At 36.4% G+C, this 20,003-nt stretch overlaps 4 protein-coding genes across 4 annotated transcripts; all 4 read right to left on the bottom strand.

Annotated features, from left to right (window-relative positions):
• Nucleotides 1-513: 513 nt before the first annotated feature.
• Nucleotides 514-7,398, bottom strand: LOC113520192 (UDP-glycosyltransferase UGT5-like). Its single transcript, XM_026905457.3, has 4 exons — nucleotides 6,521-7,398; nucleotides 4,513-4,735; nucleotides 3,924-4,143; nucleotides 514-3,105 (listed from the first exon to the last, which is right to left on the bottom strand). Exons 1-4 carry the CDS (start codon nucleotides 7,352-7,354, stop codon nucleotides 2,805-2,807), a joined length of 1,578 nt encoding a protein of 525 aa, XP_026761258.3. The 5' UTR covers nucleotides 7,355-7,398; the 3' UTR covers nucleotides 514-2,804.
• Nucleotides 7,399-7,548: 150 nt separating this feature from the next.
• LOC113520190 (UDP-glucosyltransferase 2-like) lies at nucleotides 7,549-11,585 on the bottom strand. The gene is made up of 4 exons (XM_052901064.1): nucleotides 11,573-11,585; nucleotides 9,417-9,628; nucleotides 7,861-8,715; nucleotides 7,549-7,578 (listed from the first exon to the last, which is right to left on the bottom strand). Exons 1-4 carry the CDS (start codon nucleotides 11,583-11,585, stop codon nucleotides 7,549-7,551), a joined length of 1,110 nt encoding a protein of 369 aa, XP_052757024.1.
• Nucleotides 11,586-12,642: 1,057 nt separating this feature from the next.
• Nucleotides 12,643-17,519, bottom strand: LOC113520193 (UDP-glucosyltransferase 2-like). Its single transcript, XM_052901063.1, has 3 exons — nucleotides 17,508-17,519; nucleotides 16,735-16,868; nucleotides 12,643-14,109 (listed from the first exon to the last, which is right to left on the bottom strand). Exons 1-3 carry the CDS (start codon nucleotides 17,517-17,519, stop codon nucleotides 13,233-13,235), a joined length of 1,023 nt encoding a protein of 340 aa, XP_052757023.1. The 3' UTR covers nucleotides 12,643-13,232.
• Nucleotides 17,520-18,918: 1,399 nt separating this feature from the next.
• On the bottom strand, nucleotides 18,919-19,391 carry LOC116413747 (histone H2B-like). The gene has a single exon (XM_031914451.2). The coding sequence runs from the start codon at nucleotides 19,345-19,347 to the stop codon at nucleotides 18,943-18,945; it is 405 nt and encodes a 134-aa protein (XP_031770311.1). The 5' UTR covers nucleotides 19,348-19,391; the 3' UTR covers nucleotides 18,919-18,942.
• Nucleotides 19,392-20,003: the final 612 nt, after the last annotated feature.

Here is a 20,003-nt window from a genome sequence, read left to right as displayed (position 1 = left end):
TACGAATATCTTGAAATTTCAATGGTAATCGAAATAGTTTAAGGTACTAAGTATGAATGTGGATGGCTATAAGGGCAGAGGAAGACTTAAGAAGACATGGATGTACTGCTTGGAAGAGGATGTGGCCAGGATAGAAGTGAATATGGAAATGACTGCGAATAGAGAAGAATGAAAAGAACATATTACGTCGACCCCAAATGATAATTGGGATAAGGGTAGGAAGGTGATGATGATGATGATGAAATAAAATAATTTAAGATTGTGCTCTGTAGAAAAAACCGACTCCAATCACAGCGAAATCAATTATATTGATTTAATAAAATCCAGTCATTTTGATTTAAAAGCTAAACTACTGAAACCATTATATGAGATAATAAACATAAAAAAATACATAAATACATAACATACAAAAAAAAAGTAGGTCAAGTTAATGTTTTTTATAAAATTTATTTATAAATGTAAAAAAAAAAGTAATTTAAAATTTGATTTAATAATTTATATTGTTGGTGCAAATTAATATTGTTAAAATTTTGTGGGCTCTGGTTGCCTTTATTAAAGAATTATTATTATTTATTATTTGTTAAAAACCTTCTCCTGTTTTGAAATCAGGTGAAAGTAACCATACACTGCGTAATATGGAGAAAGACATTCTTCAACTTCTTTTTGAAGTCAAGTCAAAGTTTCAAATCAGAGTCAAGTGAAAGTTAAAAACACGCATGTGATGCCCTCAGTATAGCAAATAAAATAAATAAATAAATTTATTCTTTGGAAACATACAGCTTGATTCAATCAACACATAATCAAATTACATTTATATTGAGCCATATAAAGTTTACATAATCGGTTTTTATATAAAAAATAATTATAGACATAAATTTGCTAAAACAGTTTTATACCTTAATTTATAACAATGAGGTATTGAAATACCGAGAAAAAAAGGTTTCTTCAACGCCCACGTGACAACTCTAGTGTTGCAGGCGTCCATAGACTACAGTGACCGTTTACAGACGGGCTGCATGCTTGTTTGCCATCTTCATGGTAAAAAAAAAAACAATATGAAGCAAAAAAAAACATTTTTACAGTAGTCAATTTAGTACAGCAGGTACCCAGGAGACCCTGACCTGACAGGAGAGACCAGAATGACCTTGCTATTGGCAGCTTGAATGCATGCGGGATCAATATCAAAGTCAAACAATAATTTGTTAAATTTAACTGGGATTCTGCAGAAATATGAATTTCGTTTGAAATTGGATCTGCATCGCGGGACGTATGAACAATGGACGTACGACGGGAGGTCAAAAAGTTCACGGAATGGAGAGGTTGGTTTACTCGTCCAGGTAGTCACTTGTTATCAACCTGCAAACAAGTGAATCGGGAAGAAGTCCTCACGAAGCAAGGAAAATCCGCTCAGACGAATTTACAAGAGCTGTTAATAGTTTACGCGAACTCTGTCCCTAGTAAAATTAAGGTTTACAAGTGGCATGGTTTTTCAAATAAGGAAGAGAGTAATTAAAGACTATTAAAGATGACTCTCGCTCCGGACGGCCAATTGAGATCACCACACCGGAAATCGTCGCAAAAGTAGAAAAACTTGTATTAGCAGATACCCGACTGACGAAGAAATAGCTTGTAACAATGGTTAGAGTATCCAAAACAAGTAGTTTAAATATTCTACATCATCATCTTAGCATGACTTGGAATGCTCACGCCAGTTAAAAAAGTGAGCGTATCTAGTGTTCTCGCCAGAGAGCTTTTTGAGCTCTGTGGATAGAATAGGGAAGAAGTTATGGACCGAATTGTTACTGGAGATGAAATCTGGGTTCACCACTATGAACCTGGGTCGATACAGTAGCATAAAAAAGCACAACTCCTACGAAGAAATTGAAAGTGTTTCAATCGGCCGGAAAGATCATGACGACTATTTTTTGGGATACAGAAGGTATTTTGCTGATCGATTATAAAAATCGTGTCAGTACTACGCTTCTTTACTGGACAGATTGAAAGAAGCAATCAAGGAAAAATGAAGAGGAAAGCTGTCAAAAGGCGTGCTTCTTTTGAACAACAACGCTCCCGTCCACATGTGCCATGTTGCAACGGCTGCCATCTACCGATGCGGGTTGGAAAATTACACCATCCACTTTACAGTCCAAAAGTCCAGTCACCAAAGGGAGACTTTGTACAAAAGTCGATTGCTTGGGTACCTCTGTCCCATTCGTGTTTCAACCGTAAAGCAGTTGTGTTTGCATGGCTGTGTTTCGGTTTGAAGGGTGAGATATGGCGTGAATTTACTGGGTACAGAGGAATAACACCTAAAGCCTCAGGAATGGCAACGCATAGGGGGTATCATGGGTGAAGCAGTATACTCTGTTATGTCCGTGGTACTGCTCATGTCTATAGGCGACGGTTACCACTTTCCATCAGGTGGGCCGTTAGCTTGTTTGCTAACGGTAAAAAAGACTTGGTCCCCAGCGACTATTATTTATTTCCAAAAATGGAAAAGGAGCTGGGTGGAAAAAAATTTGACTACGACGATTTTGATCATTATTTGAAAGATCCAAAAAATATATTAAGATTAAGGGAGAATATATTGAAAAGGAAAAATAGTTTCATGTTTATTTTCGACCCCCTTCCCCCTCATACCACGAACTTTTTGACCTCCCCTCGTATTATCAAGGCTATGTTTACATAATTCTCTATATTTTTTATACACCATGCACTTCATTAAGCAAGCAGAAATACTGAATGTCATCGACTTTTATAGTTCTTCCACTTTTAAATTTTTTGTAAATACAAGGCGACTACGTTTAATATTTCAATTTTTGTTCATTAAAATTAACTTTTTTTACACATATTCTCCAAATCAGTCTGAGAAGAATTTTAATAGCTATGTAGACAGCAAAGCAGGCGAGGAACACGAAGGCAGCGAGGAGCGCGAGCAAGTCCAATTCGTGGTATTGCGCCCAGTGCATGTTGGCTGCGGGCGCGCGCAAATGCATCGCGCCCCCGTACTTTAGCACGTACTCCGTCCACCATACAGCGCGTGCCAGCGGCTGCATTTGCACGTCACGCAGCTGGTCCCGAAACCGGATTATATTATGTCGGTAGCTGGAAAATGATGAAGAAGAGTGGTAAGATTGCATTCTTCTTCCGTACCCAGACTTGTGAATCCTATTACCTAAGCTAGTAATGTAACGACCTCATTCCTAATAATGGACCTCGAAAATCGACATTTAATTCTTAGTAAATTCGTCATGATGGGCTAATTGATCTGACTTCATTCTCATCTATAAATACTTTGCAAGCTTTAAAGAAGAAACCTGTCTTTATTTTCAGCAATTATTCCTGGCCGTTAATTTGATCAACTCTAGCGAGATTACCAACTGACCTGATCACACCATCACCTATCATTCCTCACTGGGACTCCACCAACAAGTTTCTCAGTGGGATACATAATAGCAATAGAAATCTCCACCCAAGTAGATGACTTTTCTACAGAAGTCTGTCTTTAGTATTCATAACACCTGAGTCCTCAGGAATGCCAACGCATGGAGGGTATCATGGGCGAAACAGTAGGTGTGTTATGTCCATGGTACTGCTCATGTCTATAGGCGACGGTTACCACTTCTCATCAGGTGGGCCATCAGCTTGTTTGTCATTCTAAGTCGTATAAAAAAAAAATCATTTCGGATTTTATCCAACTTGGTCTATCAACTTCTGTTGAAAAAAGCAACAGTTGCCCGTTCTTCTCAGCTGAAATTATATTCCCAATGAATGATAGAATCATAAAAAAATGACTATTCCAAAATGCTTGTATTTATATTTACTTGAATAAAATATATTCTTATTTTGTATTATCATCGTACAAAACTCAGCATTTTATTGAAACTGGTAAAAAAACTTAATAAGACTCCCAATTGACTTGCCTTTCATCTTTCCATACACTATAAATTGCGTCTCTGAATTCTTCTTCAGTGAAATCGTTCCACATAAGCTTCACTCCTATGCGGTGACGAACGTAATTCTGCACATTTGAAAATTGATCAGCAATCATCGGGATGCCCACAAGTGGCACGCCTGCCGCTATAGCTTCCTCCGTCGACTGCAACCCGCCCTGGGTGATGAATAGCTTAACTTTTGGATGTCCTGAAATAACAATATTTTTTTACATTAATTTGCAAGGGCATTTATTTAATTTTTAAAAATTTGGTATAAATTCTCTATGCATACATGCACAGTTAACACATCCAAATCACGCGATTGATCGCGGACATAAGGAAGTACCTATTATAAATATGATTGCTCAATCACACTCAAATAACTGGACCAATTAGAATAAAATTTATTACACTCGGTTTTAATTTAATTCAGTACATACTTGCTAGAAGGATTTAAATAAAATTTGGTACGAGGGTAAGTTATATTTCAGTGTAATACATAGTAAACTCATAGTTAATATACTGATTTACAATTGCAAGGCTGTGGGAAACAGCTAGTAAATAGATAAAATCTCACTCAAAAGGCATTCCTGCGGCAGCCACTTAGAAATTTTAATATTTCCAGTTTGTACCGGCAATTCATCTTCGTCCCATTTCCACAATATATCTAGAGGCAGGCTGGATAAAACTTTAATCATAATATCCAATTTTTCAGCTTGTAACCACGACGTTTTCATATTGGTACCGAAGCTAATGTACAACACACCATTCACTGAGGAATCCAAATATTTCTTCAAGTCCTGCAATTTTTATAAATGATATTGTTAGTCTTAATCATAACAATCATTTTACGTCAGATAGGCCGACATACTGTATGCCATTCTAAACTGTAGGCAGGGATAATACCAGTATCGCTCCGATATCTATATATTGAGTTAGATATATAACTATATATAATAGGATCTTAATAGTTGAAATGGAATGACAATCCCGCCTGTGCTATCGGTATACAGTGACGAGGCATTAATGAGAGATGATAAATGAAAGCAGGTCATTCGGCCTATCGTGAGGATTTCCACAAAAATTAAGGTTATATTGCTATTAATTAGGCTGTTAGACCCCATTACTAAGCCTTTCCCCTAGCCGTGTGATTCCAGCATAGAATCTGCCATCCCTTTCTTGCCCATACGTAAGGACTAAGGAAACTTAATAATTGAGGGATGCGCAGCAGCGTTCCTCTTAAAACATCACCAAAATCTAACTGCAGTCGCCAACCCGTCTGCCAAGCATGGCAACGACTGGCAATACACCATAAGCCTATACTCAGTAGTGGACAGTTAATAGCTAATATAATGGTAGATAATAGCTGTTTATCGGTAACAGTGGCTTTCCATGTTCTATTCATCTATACCAATTGTCTCTATTCAATTAATTGAATAATTCTGATACTTATTAGCATTTCTATTCCGCACAATTGGAATCTTTGTTCAAGAAAACAATACAATTAAAGTTATCAATACTGACGTATTGAATTACGTTTGTTTTCTGATGGTGGCATTCAGTAATCAATACTAGTCTTTGTGGTTGAAGTCTGAAATGAGAGACGAGACGTTGAAAACTAACAGGCAAGATCGTACGTAGTTCTTCTAGCAGTACTCTATCATTCCTCCAATATTGACATTCACACGCACACTAATTGAAGTCGAATTGAACAAAATAATTGTAATCAAATAAGCAGAAACAAACGCAATTAATTCCACTTGATAATCGGAATTTTTTCGACATTCGATATTGGACGACAAGACGGAGCAGGAGCCTCCATTTTACATCGTCGACATACCATTTATACGCACGAAGCGCTTTACGTCTTCTTTCATTATTCACATAGCCAAGGAGTGGAACTCCCTCCCTGCTTATGTTTTTCCATCTAAATACAATCTGTACCAATTGAAGACAAATGTGACTGAGCGATTCGTAAGACCACGAGCCCCATCTTAGACCACGTCATTACTTTCCATTAGGTGAGATCAAACTCATTCGGGGGACCCTTCAATAGTACAAAGAAAGACTTTTGGAATGTCTCTACTAATAGTAGTCAATTCTAAAATGTTGGTAGTTGAATGCACACAAATGCTAGCAGAATTAAACAAAATAATTTTAATGAACTAAACAAAAACAATACTCAATCATGACGGACACACTTATGAATGACAAGATGTTGCGTAGACACAAAGTGATAAAAATGTTTTAATTTACGCAGAATCGTATCTACAAGTAGATATTTCTTTATAAAAGTTTGTTTATTTGTTACCTTATAGCGTCTTGACGACATAAACAATCATGATAAAGAAAGACATGAGCCTTTTACCCTGATCAATAAATATATGCGGAAGTAGTCGCGGGAAGAAGGTAGTACTTAAATAATTTTACTGAAAAAATCCTAAATTTACGTCTAATACATGTAATTGTACATAAAAGTATGGTCTTAAGTTGAAAGAGATTTACAATGCCCTGTCTTGATATGAGAACTGGTGAGATTTTGCTAGTACATCCAGAAAAAAATAAGAGGTTATACATATAAATACCTCTGGCAGCGTGCATTCAGACTTGAGATGTATTCCACCAACTTGAATAACACTTGTTGGCACCGGACGGTTCAGTTCCCAAGTTCGATGTACGTTGCTCATGTGCAAATGTACATTTTTGCTCAGCTCACTCAGAGATGGCATGTCGGAACCAAAAACAGCTTTCAATTTAACATTTTCTGTTTCTTCAAAGCAATAAAACAAGTCACTGATATATATGTAATTATATATTTCGTAAATCTTCTCAATGAATGTAAGATTTTCTATATTAGGACATCGGGAACACAAATTCGGTGGGTACAATAGAGGATGTCCGAAACCATCCATAACATGGTATTCGGGAAAAAAAGATCCTACGGAACTAATCCTTATGACAGGTACGTTGAATCTGTGAGAAAATGCTAACAGTGGTGCAAACCATGCTTCGACAATGAGCAAATCAAACTTGGTATTTTTATTTCGGATAATTTTTTGCACTGTAGGAGTATTTAATTGTCCAGGAAATCTTTTTTCACCAATTGATATAGATCTTCTAATACTGGTTCTTATATTGTCATATTCATTTACCGAAGTAGAAAGATTAAAAACTATATCACCGTAATATTGTCTAACATCAATTTCAGTTAAATTCGCCGGACCCCCTCCTGCGGGATACGCGGGGGCTGGAGTGATAACAACCACTTCATGGCCGCGCGCCGCTAGTTCATGCATCAGGGGACGGAACACCACCTGGTGGCTGATTGACTGAGTTGGGAATACGGCTAGTATTTTAGCTGATTCTGTATATATTATTCTATAACAGTAATAGAAAAATATAATTTCCGTCAGTTTCATATTAACCACTTTAAGAGCGCACAATAAACACGATCTTACGTCTTCTTAGCACAAGTGTTTACTGATTCCAATATTAATAATGTGTATAATGAAACCGCTCAACTATAGACTATAACATTCACTACCATACCGAGGGTTCCGTGCGTAAAATGAGTATATAAATAGACATTTGTTTTCCTTAAATAAAAATGATGTTACATACAAATCAATTTTTTAAGTGTTATCTGAAATAGATACGTAATATTTATTATTACAATTACGAATTCTATACTTCGGGATATAAAATTGTTATAAATTATTATCTAACTAATTACCTATCAACATTGCTAGTGACAGTATTAATATTGGACATCTTTGTTTCTAAATCGCACCGTGACGGGCGACGGTTTCCCCATATCCTCGGTTTCCCAGAAAAAAAATATTATTTCCATCATATTTTTTTATATTCCAGAAGACTTACACAAAGTCATGATTTGCTAATTTATAAAATAAAAAACTATAATTACCTCTGGCAGCGTGCATTCAGACTTGATATGTATCCCACCAACTTGAACTACACTTGACGGCACCGGACGGTTCAGTTCCCATGTACAATGTACGTTTCTCATGTACAAGTGTACATTATCGCTCAACTCTATCAGAGATGGCATTTCGGACCCGAAAAAAGTTCTTAATTTATTAATTTCTGTTTCTTTAAAAGAACTACTCCAGTTATGGATATAAATATAGTTATATATTTCATAAATCTTCTCTATGTTTGTAAGATTTTCTATATTAGGACATCGGGAACACAGAAAAGACGGGTGAAACAGAGGATGGCTGAAGCCTCCCACAACTTGGTACTCTTTGTGGAATGATCCCACCGAACTAAACCATATCACAGGTACGTTAAATCTGTGAGAAAACGCTAACAAAGGTTGAAACCATGCTTCAATAATCAACAAATCAAATTCTATATTTTTATCTCGAATTATCTTGCTCGCTGCATCTGTATTTATTTGTTCATAAAATGCTGACAATATACATAACGCAGATCGTTTAACGCTCATTCTTATATCGGCATATTCATTTACCATGCTATAAGATTCCCTAATCTTTTCCTCTTTATATATTTGGCTAACTTGTTTGACGTCGATTTCAGTTAAATTCATCGGGCTCCCATCTGCGGGATACGCGGGAGCTGGAGTAATAACAACCACTTCATGGCCGCGAGCCGCTAATTCTCGCACGAAGGGACGAAACACCACCTGGTGGCTGATTGACGGAGTTGGGAATACAGCTAATATTTTAACTGCTTCTGTATATAATATTACTCTATAGGAACAATATAAGTATACAATAACTTTTAATTCCATATTAAACTATGTACATATAAGTTACTTTTAAATGTTGTACAATAAACACGCTCTTACGTCGATTCAACACAAGTGTGTTCTGAAGATAATTCAAATACCCAATACGTGCCAAATTTGTCAACCTTGAAGTTCTAAAAACGGAATGTAATATTGCTCGTGCAAGTAGATTAGCACTAGTAAATAACATGTGTGGAATATTAATGGCATAGACCTCCAGTAATATTATTCTGAAAACCGCGTTCAATTAGGCTTATTGGATAAATTTAACATGGCACCCTATTGAGGATATAACTATAACACTGAAATATCACGTTCTAAATATGAAACAAGAGAATATACTCGTCCAAACTTGTTATGTATAAACTAATAAATATATATTGTTTATTAAATGAACAATTTACACGTAATATATTGTAAGTTATTTAAAATAATTAATAAATATATAAAAATATTTAATATAAATAAATTTTATATTCAGCCGGTCCTAAACGACCACTATCCCTTCAGGGGGAACGAGATATGACGGCTTGGGCCGAGGTTCGAACCGCCTTCGCACCCTCCGACGATAATTAAGTAATGAGCAAATCAAACTTTGTGTTTCTATCTCGAATAATTTTTTGAACGGCATCATTTTTTAATTCTCTATCAAATACTTTTGAAACAACTAACAGAGATCTTTTTGGGCTAGTTCTTATATACTCATTTACCATTTCAGAAACTCTATTTTTATCTTTATCATGGTATTGTCTAATATCAATTTCAGTTAAATTCTCCAGACCCTCTCCTACGGGACACGCGAGGGCTGGAGTGATAACAACCACTTCATGGCCACGCGGCGCTAGTTCACGCACCAGGGGACGAAACACCACCTGGTGGCTGATTGACTGAGTTGGATATACAGCTAGTATTTTAGCTGCTTCTGTATATAATATTATTCTATAAGTTATAGAAAAACAAAAACTCCTTCAGTTCCATATTATTTGATAAATAAATCACTTTAATTATTCACAATAAATACGGTTTTACGTCAGCATAACACAAATATTACTGAGACTTAAAATGCGCAAAATATAACTGATCAACAATCCATTATATTAAACACACACCGAGGGTTCCGTTTGTAAAATAAGCTGTAAAAAGATTTTTATTTTCTTTAGATGAGAATTTCGATTTATGACAGTAAGTCGAAAATACCGCGACATCAAATAAATATTTTCTTTTAAAATGTCCAAATAGTGATATTTCATATCTCACTTAGACTATTAGTTTTTAAATAACCTAATAGTTCTAAGTAGGATATCTCGTCACAGTTGTAGAATACTGACGGATCTGACGAATACTACATATAAAGATCTGTCAGTATTACGACTACGACTGTGACGATATTGTATTTGATATCCCACATTTTATTTTAAAGGGTTTCAAATAAAATCTGTTTGTTTTATTTGAAACACTTTTTAAACAAAATAAAAATATTTCTTCTAGAATTTAATTTATTTATTTATAATTTATTGTACACAAAGATTCAAGATTCAAGATTCATTTATTTGTAAAACATGCGTATAAATACATGCAGATGTTGACAATATACATTATATAATATACATACAAAATTAAATTGTTTAATTTATATAAAATAAAGATGTACAACAGGCGAGCTCAACTCTGTAAGAGTTCTCTTCCAGCAAACCCTGAGTGGAAAGGAGCATTAATTACCAGCGGGCAGTGTGCGTGCAATAAGAAGTTTATGTTATGAGTAATGAATGGGCTAACAATATTTAAAATTAATCCAAACTTCAGTTGGATAGCAATAATTTTTATCATATCAGCCGTTGACTGTCCATTTCTGAACATAGGCCTTCTCCCATTGCGGGTATTTGTCAGTAGATATCACGCTTGATAGGCAATGACAATGACAATTAGGTTTTGGTGAGAATTTTATGATAATAATGTTTATTTAGTCGCAATTTACGACACCCAGTTTATTTTAGTTATATTAGCTTATACTATTATGTTTTAATTAAGATACAGCGTTATGACAGACAGAGAAGAAGAACAAACAAAGTTGCTGTGTAAGGGTTCTTTTGCACCTTTTCAATACGGAATCCAAAAATAATACAATGGCATATTAAAGTAAATTTGTATTGCATTGTATAAAGTAAGTTTTTTTTAGGCAGGAATACATGCGCAGCACACCACAGTTGTCGTGAAATTTGTTATGAATTCAAAGATGTATGAAAGCAGCAGAGACTTTACTATAAAAGTAATAATTATAATAATGACATTCGGGTACTTTTTTCATTGTGAGTGCACCGATGCTGACCAAATGTACTTCGCTTCATCTCATTCAAATAAGGATGTGTTAAATTATTTTTCAAAAAAATAATTTGTTGTAAAAATTTAAATGTGCAGGGACATTATGCGCGCGGTTCTGACCCTGAAGATATCTGTTTATATCTTTATTGAAGAATTCCATGCTATGGCCTCTTGGAAAAACCTAGAAAGGGAGCTCATTCCATAATCTGAGTATTCATGGGAGAAAACATCTCTAAAATCGCTCTGTACGCGACGATCTAAGCTCTAAGGTATAGAGATGAACTCTCTGTCGATAGCGAACCATACGATGGTAAAAAGTGGTCGTGGGTATCAGATTCAATATGTTTAGTTCTTCTGAGCTAACAGACTGTCTGTTAGGTTAAGTTAGCCGTAGGATTTTTTTTTAATTAAAAGACAATATATAATTACCCCTGGCAGCGTGCATTCAGACTTGAGATGTATCCCACCAATCTGAACGACACTTGACAGTACCGGACGGTTCAGTTCCCATGTACAATATGTAAGTGTATATTATTGGTCAACTCACTCAGAGATGGCATGTTGGAACCGAAAATAGCTTTCAATTTATCATTTTCTGTTTTTTCAAAAGAATCACACAAATCACTTATATAAATGTAATTATATATTTCGTAAATCTTCTCAATGAATGTAAGATTTTCTATATTAGGACATCGGGAACACAAATTCGGTGGATACAACAGAGGATGTCCGAAACCACCCATAACATGGTATTCGGAAAAAAAAAGATCCTACGGAACTAAACCTTATGACTGGGATGTTAAACCTGTGAGAAAATGCCAACAGAGGTAGAAACCATGCTTCGATTATAAGCAAATCATACTTGGTATTTTTATTTCGAATAATTGGTTACACTGTATAAGTATTTAGGTGTCCATGAAATCTTTTTGCAACAATTGACATAGATCTTTCAGTGCTGATTCTTATATTGTAATATTCATCGTCCATATAGTTTGTTTATAGTGTGTTTAATATCAATTTCAGTTAAATTCGCCGAACCCCCTCCTGCGGGATACGCGGGGGCTGGAGTGATAACAACCACTTCATGGCCGCGCGCCGCTAGTTCACGCATCAGGGGACGGAACACTGCTTGGTGGCTGACTGAAGGTGTTGGGAATACGGCTAGTATTTTAGCTGCTTCTATATATAATATTATTTTATGAAAATAATAGACGGTTATAAGAGCCTTCAGTTCCAAAGCAAACACTAACACTGTACGCACAATAAATACGTCAATTAGGCACAAGTGTTACTAAAAATTTCACCAATAGCTTTCAAATCACAATTAGTCAAGTGTAACCTGCATTTACACAGTGAGGATTCCGTAAATAAATAAATTAATTTCAAAAATACAATAGGGACAACTACATTTAATTTAATATAGTAATTTTTGCGTAATGTCAGAACAAATGTACAGATAGACTAATACATAGGCAAAATTTCTAAATTTATTGATTTTAGCTTCTATTGCTCCTATTAAAATCCCTTGTAGCATTGTTTTTAAATATCATCCATGTACACACATTGTCCAGTACCAAAGTATTAAATTCATAATACATTTAATTGTGGGTATAGGAATTGTTAATAATGTGGTAGGTATTACAGCTATATTGCTGGCAATATACCCTGTCAGATCGACTATCACGCGGTTACCTCCGGAAACCATCAAAGATAGACAGATAAACACTCTTTATTGTTTGTTCTAAAAGATTACAATAGTAAACTAAAATAGTAGTAAACAGTAGTAAAAAAAGTCATAAATAACTCTTCTTGAATTCATCACGATAAGTGAAATGACCTGCTTTCATCCTCACCTACCATCCTTCACTGGTGCCCCGCCAGTGTACCTATACCAATAACACAGGCGAAGGTGTGATTTCATTTTCACTCATTTAATATAAAAAAAAAAAAAAACTTAAAAGTACAACATTATTTATATATTTTTTGTTTGTAGTTAATTGTAATGCTGCAGCACAAAATTGGTAATTTATTTAAGTATATTCATAGTGTATTTACAAACAATATATTTTTCATATATAATTTTTCATTTTAATATTCTTCATTTCTGACATTTTAAACTTGGTTACCACTATTTTCCTAAAAAAAATATAAAAACAAATACAACTCTCCCCCTACCTCCCCATATGTGGAAGAAGATGAAAGACAGTTTAGCAGTGGAAAATAAAAAAAATTACCTCTGGCAGCGTGCATTCAGACTCGAGATGTATTCCGCCAACTTGAACGATACTTGACGGCACCGGACGGTTCAGTTCCCATGGACGATGTATATTGCTCATGTGCAAATGTACATTATTGCTCAGCTCACTCAGAGATGGCATGTCGGACCCAAAAATTGCTCTCAATTTATCATTTTCTGTTTTTTCAAAAAAATCATACAAATCACTGGTATAAATGTAATTATATATCTCGTAAATCTTCTCAACGAGTGTAAGATTTTCTATGTTAGGACATCGGGAACACAAATGCGATGGGTACAATAGAGGATGCCCGAAACCACCCATAACATGGTATTCGGAAAAAAAGGATCCCAAGGAACTAAACCTTATGACAGGTACGTTGAATCTGTGAGAAAACGCTAAAAAAGATGGCAACCATGCTTCAATGATGAGCAAATCAAACTCGGTATTTCTATCTTGAATAAAGTTTTCCATGACAACTGTATTCAGTTCTCTATGAAATAATGTTAAACAATAAAATATGGCTCTTGCATAGCTCGTTCTGATATCGTCATATTCATTTAACATATCGGAAAGATTTTTTTTGTTTATTTTAGACTGTCTAAGATTAATTTCAGTTAAATTCGCCGGACCCCCTCCTGCGGGATACGCGGGGTATGAAGTGATAACAACCACTTCATGGCCGCGCGCCGCTAGTTCACGCATCAGGGGACGGAGCACCACCTGGTGGCTGATCGAAGGTGTTGGGAATACGGCTAGTATTTTAGCTGCTTCTATATATAATATTATTTTATAAAAATAATAGACGGTTATAAGAGCCTTCAGTTCCATAGTAAACACTTTAACACTGTACGCACAATAAATACGTCAATTAGGCACAAGTGTTACTGAAAATTACACCAACAGCTTTCAAATCAAAATCAGTCAGGTGTAACCTGCATTAGCACAGTGAGGATTCCGTACATAAAGTAACTTGTAAATAAAATTTTATTTACTTTAAATAAAAAAAAATTAATACATAGTATTTATTGTATGGAAAGTTTATCAAAGGGAGACTTTGTACAAAATTCGTTTGCTTGTGTACCTCTATCGCATTCGTGTTTCTACCGTGAAGCAGTTGTGTTTGCATGGCCGTGTTTCGGTTTAAAGGATGGGTGGGATATGGCAATGAAATTACAGGGTACAGAGGCATAACACCTAAGTCGAGGGGAAGGGACTGCTAGTAATGCAGACTACCAGACTCATTACTAGCAATATATCCTGTCAAATCAAACTTCACGTGGTCCCCATGAAAGTTACGATGGGATAACTAACGTGCCTTTTCATTTTCACCCATCATCCCTCACTGGTGTACTAACATGAGCGCAAATAGCAGAATAGGTGGTTATGAAAAATAGGTTAATTAGCCTATCATGATGAATTCATTCAATTGTGGGGAGTGTTCTGAGGAATTGTTCGGACTGATACCTGCTGCTGATTTCCACCACCGTACAACCCGCCACAAACTAAAGTTTCATCCCAATCATCTGGACGAGTGGCGGTCTTCCACCGTGCGTTTTTCAAGGCACTTTCTTCCACGCACAACCACTCTTTGGAATCAACTGCCAGCAGCAGTATTTCCGAACCGATACGACAACATAACCTTCAAGAAAAGAGTATATTCCTTTTTAAAAGGCCGGCAGCACACCTGCAATGCCGCTGGTGTTGTAGGTGATCATGGGCGGCGGTAGTCACTTACCATCAGGTGAGCCGCACGCTCGTTTGCCCCCTGTGTTGTAAAAAAAAAAGAAAATGTTGTGCCTTTATAGTACAGAATCCTAAATAATACAATGCCAATATGAAGTTTACTTAAGACAAATAACGCAGCCTATTTATTGTGATCCTCGTGGTATTAAATGATATTAACATAATTTAAACGTATATATATATATATATATATATATATATATATATATATATATATCTTTTTTTCTTTTTTATACAACTTAGAACAATTAAACAAGCTGACGGCCCACCTGATGGTAAGTGGTAACCGTCGCCTATAGATATGAGCAGTACCGTGGACATAACAGAGTATACCTTAAGCGTAAACATAATCGTTGTCTTCGTCCGTGCAGGAATCTTCTTCTTCACGAGCCTGCTCATCGTACTGGCTTCATTTCTTATTCCTTCACTGTTTTTTTTTTATGGGTGAAAATGGTATGGTAACCCCGCCTGCGCTAACGGAATACGCTGGCGGAGCACCAGTGAAGATTGATAGATGAGAATGAAAACAGGCCAGTTAGCCCATCATGATAAATTCATCAAGAATTAACCATGATAGTTTCCAGGGGGAACCGCGTGGAGGTCGACCTGGTTGGGTATATTGCTAGCAATGGGATTCTTAGTCTCCATTACTAACAATCCCTTTCCTCCCTATTCCTTTACTGTTTAAGCTATTAAACACAGGAAGACACTCCCGTTTGACACAAGATCTACCCTAAGCAAGCTAGCTTTTAAACACAAACTGTACTGGTAAGACTGTATGCCGGTATGGAAACATAGCGTTTTAGAAAGATAATATAATTATATAAAAAATATACATAGCAAAACCAGCGGAGCAAAAAAAGCGAACGAAACAAAACTGAACTGACACAGACTTCAAATTACAAAGAGACTATCTTTTTAATAAAATTCAAAAAGAAAATAAAAAGGTGCGTGCACAGTCCAGTTATAAATTATATCGTCACAGTCGTAGAATACTGACGGATCTATATATCTAATATTCGTCAGATCCGTCGGTATTCTACGAATATGACGATATGATGTTATTCCTATGTATACTGTAAATGTACAATAAATATACGTATTATACACAACTGCTTTCTAGTTGTTTTATTCATTTTAGCATATTATTCACAGGAATAACATATATTTTCCACTTCATTTTTGTCAACAATAGCTTCCATTTAAATTACAAATGCATAGATATTTTAATTGTGTTACAAAATTTACATAGTATATAATTACTTACCTATTACTAGAAAATTGATTCGAATAATAGTTTTTTTTTTTAATGGATAATAATAGAATAGTGACCCCGCCAGTGAGTGATGGCAGGTGAGGATGAAAAGGCGGGTCAGTTAGCCCACCGTGATGAATACATCTGGAATTCAGCACGATGGTTTCCAGAGGAGACCACGTGGAGGTCGACCTGCTTGGGCATATTGCTAACAATGGGCCTGGGTATCCACATTACTTGCAACCCCCACTCCCTATAATAGCTATATTGTACAGCATTCCAGTACAAAGTACCTAAATCATGTAGTTTTCAAAAATACTTATTCCCTTCAATTTCTTCGTATTGGAGCGTAGAAATATGAGGATGACCTGGCAACCCTAGACTGCAGGCAACTGAGAGTGGGCAGCCGATTTAATGTCATGTCCGGCCGCTAGAGCCGCGAGGAAGTCAGTTAGGAGCCCTATTATTAACTTTAGGGCTCCATTGTCCGCTGAGAGTGCGGGGAATTCGCGCATCTGCGACGGCAGAGAGGCCGTCTGGGTCGGCCGCCGTAGCGGCTTACTAGCATAAGTTGGGACGGCGGCCAATGGCGGCCACGCGCCCACCTGTTGCTCGCGCGTGTCAGAAAAGAAGGCAATTTATTATTTATTATTTATAATATTTAATATATATATATATATATATATATATATATATATATATATATATATATATTATATATAAAATTCTCGTGTCGCGGTGTTTGTTACCAAACTCCTCCGAAACGGCATAGCCGATTTTTATGAAATTTTGTGTGTATATTGGGTAGGTCTGAGAATCGGCCAACATCTATTTTTCATACCCGTCAATGATAAGGGTCGACCCACCCTAAAATATGTTATTTTTTATTTTTTTTAACAAATTTTTCCATTTTTATTTTATTATGATTTAACATTGAAAAATACACACAACTTTAAATTTTCATCGTTTTACGATCAACCCCTGTATTTTAATTGCGATTTTTATATTTCGCAATAAGTGGTAAAACAACGTTTATGGGGTCAGCTAGTATATATATATATATATATATATATATATATATATATATATATAATAATAATATATATATATATAATAATAATATGTGGGGTACTACGTAATACTAACTTACATATTTGTATATAATATATTCTTTAGCAGTATAAAGGTTGTAAGCCTCTTAGTAATAAATAGAAATAAAGCACAAGTTCACTTAGTTCATTTACTTTAGATATCATACTATTAAATCGTATATTTACTTATTTTACTTTATATTTAATATATAACAAATACCCAACTTCTGTTAGTCCATTGACCCTTATTTAAATATAGCTTCTTTAGGACTTCCATCAACAATAATCGTGATATATTTTATATAATGACCACGTGGTTCACTATACTTGTTCACTCTTGATACGTCAGGCAGCTCTGCTCTGTTCAACGGTTGGACAAGAAGTGCCTCCCCATCCAAATAACAATCTTTTATGTCTACAGGGCCGAATTCGAGTGAACAAGTCAGCGAGACCACGTGTTCTTACAATTTCATTACTTTTTATTCAAGTATCATGACAATAACTAATTATAAAATTAATTAAAATATAAATTAGTGTTCTATATACATTACAAGAATAATTTATTACCAAATTTGGTATAATAACAATTTTAACGTTTTATTATATTTGAAGTAGTTAGTCTGACTTTTATTGATAAATGTAGATACATATTTTAACTAATTTAAAATAAATATCTAACACGCGCGACGGGTGGCGCCGCCTGGCGGTGAGCGGATGAAACTATGTTGTGTGTTGCCGTCCCTCTCTTCGCGGAGAACTGCGGTGCTTGTGTTGGGGGGGAACGAGTCCCCTATGCGAAGGCGCAGCACGGCTTTTCGCTGTTGTCGCCTTGGCGACCTCCTCGTAGGGTGTCGATGTTGTCGCTTGTTGTGCGCAATTTCGACGCCTTCTACCGGCCCTGTTGCGCCTCCTGCGCTTGGGCTCTTCTCGCGACTTGTGGGTGGATTTGCCGGGGCCATGAGTGTGCCCCGAGTTGACGCTGACGGTGGCACAGCTGTCACCGGAACCGGTGCCAACGGCTGAAATGTACGCTGAAGTACTGAGGCGCGCGTCGGATGTTGCGCGCGTGTCGGCGCCGTTTGCGAGGACACGTTTGCGCACCTATTGACGCCTGGGGCGGACGTCGGTACTGTGAAATGAAATGAAATGAAATTTATTTGCTACAAACATTGTAGAAAAGGTACAAGCCCCCTGTGGGGGCGTAGGGCAGGTTTGGATTCCCCTGCGGCGTGCCTCCCTCTTGTAGACTGCACACTGCCTATCGTTAGTGGTGTGCGGCTTAGCGCAGATGGCGCAGGAAGGCTTGTGGTCGCGCGGCCGGTTACAATCGGCGGCCGCGCATTCTCCGGCGCATCTTACACACTTGATGGACCGATGGATACGGTATTGTAACAAGGAAATAAATATATAAAAAATAACATACAAAAAGCACAATTTAAACTAAGCCTGGGCATATAATACCAAACCAGAAACAATAATTTCAGCCCTGAAAAGGGCCACGTAATAAACAATTAAAATTATAATTAACAATCAACAATATTATTTAAAAAAAATTTTTAATTTTATTTTTAATTTTTTTTTTTTTTTTTTATTTCTCTGCGGTGTCGCGTATTTGACTCTGGTGATACATAGTTACAGCCTTCATTCCCTCAATGTTTGCGTGTTTTGCCAGCTCACCAGGTAGAAGCAATCGGACAGCGGACTGTATTTCTCGACTTCCCAATGTTGTCTTCTTGCTGTGTGCTACCAATCTGCCAGCTTCAATTGCGATCTTCTCCAGCATGTCGTTCACGAAATTATTCATTATCAGCATTGACTTCCTCGATATTCTCAAATTATCTTGATTCATGGTTTTAAGCATTTTAAATATATAAATCGAGAAGCTCTGGTAATTCTTCTTTTTGTTCTTCTTAATCTTCGATATAGGTTTCTCTATTGGTTTTTCTAATGACGTCAACGCCTTTGGCGGTTTCGTTTGCTTCTTAGCGACCATGTTTTTTTTTTATTTTATCTTTTACATGACAGGCACGTTTAAAGATGTTTATAGATATTCCTTTGCTGCAAACTGGTACTATGTTAAAGATGTAAGTAATCGAATTTCGATTTAAAATTCGACCAATCAAGTTAGAGGAGTTTTGATATGTCAATTATTTTTTTTATACAACTTAGAATGGTAAACAAGCTGACGGCCCACCTGATGGAAAGTGGTAACTGTCGCCTACAGACATGAGCAGTATCATGGACATAACAGAGTATACTGTTTCGCCCCTGATACCCCCCATGCGTTGCCATTCCTGAGGACTCAGGTGTTATTCCTCTGTACCCAGTAAATTCACGCCATATCCCACCCTTCAAACCGAAACACAGCCATGCAAACACAACTGCTTCTTGGTTGAAACACGAATGCTTGCTACCAGCATACCCTATCAGGTCGACATCCACGCAGCTCCTCCCGGAAACTATCGTGGTTCACGCTTGTTGAATTCATCACGATGGGTGAACTGAACTGCTTTCATGAGCAAGCTTCATGAGATAGGTGAGGACCTATCCTCACTCAGTAGTGGCTCACCAGCGTATTTTTTTTAATGGATTGTAATGGAATGGTAACCACGTCTGCGCTATAGGTACACGCTGGCGATGCACCAGTTT

The sequence above is a fragment of the Galleria mellonella genome, unplaced genomic scaffold (genome assembly GCF_026898425.1).
Source record: "Galleria mellonella isolate WM207_F2 unplaced genomic scaffold, CSIRO_AGI_GalMel_v1 utg746, whole genome shotgun sequence".
Classification (NCBI taxonomy): domain Eukaryota; kingdom Metazoa; phylum Arthropoda; class Insecta; order Lepidoptera; family Pyralidae; genus Galleria; species Galleria mellonella.
The sequence above is the reverse complement of the archived record's forward strand: the minus strand, read 5'-3'. Positions and strand labels throughout refer to the sequence as shown.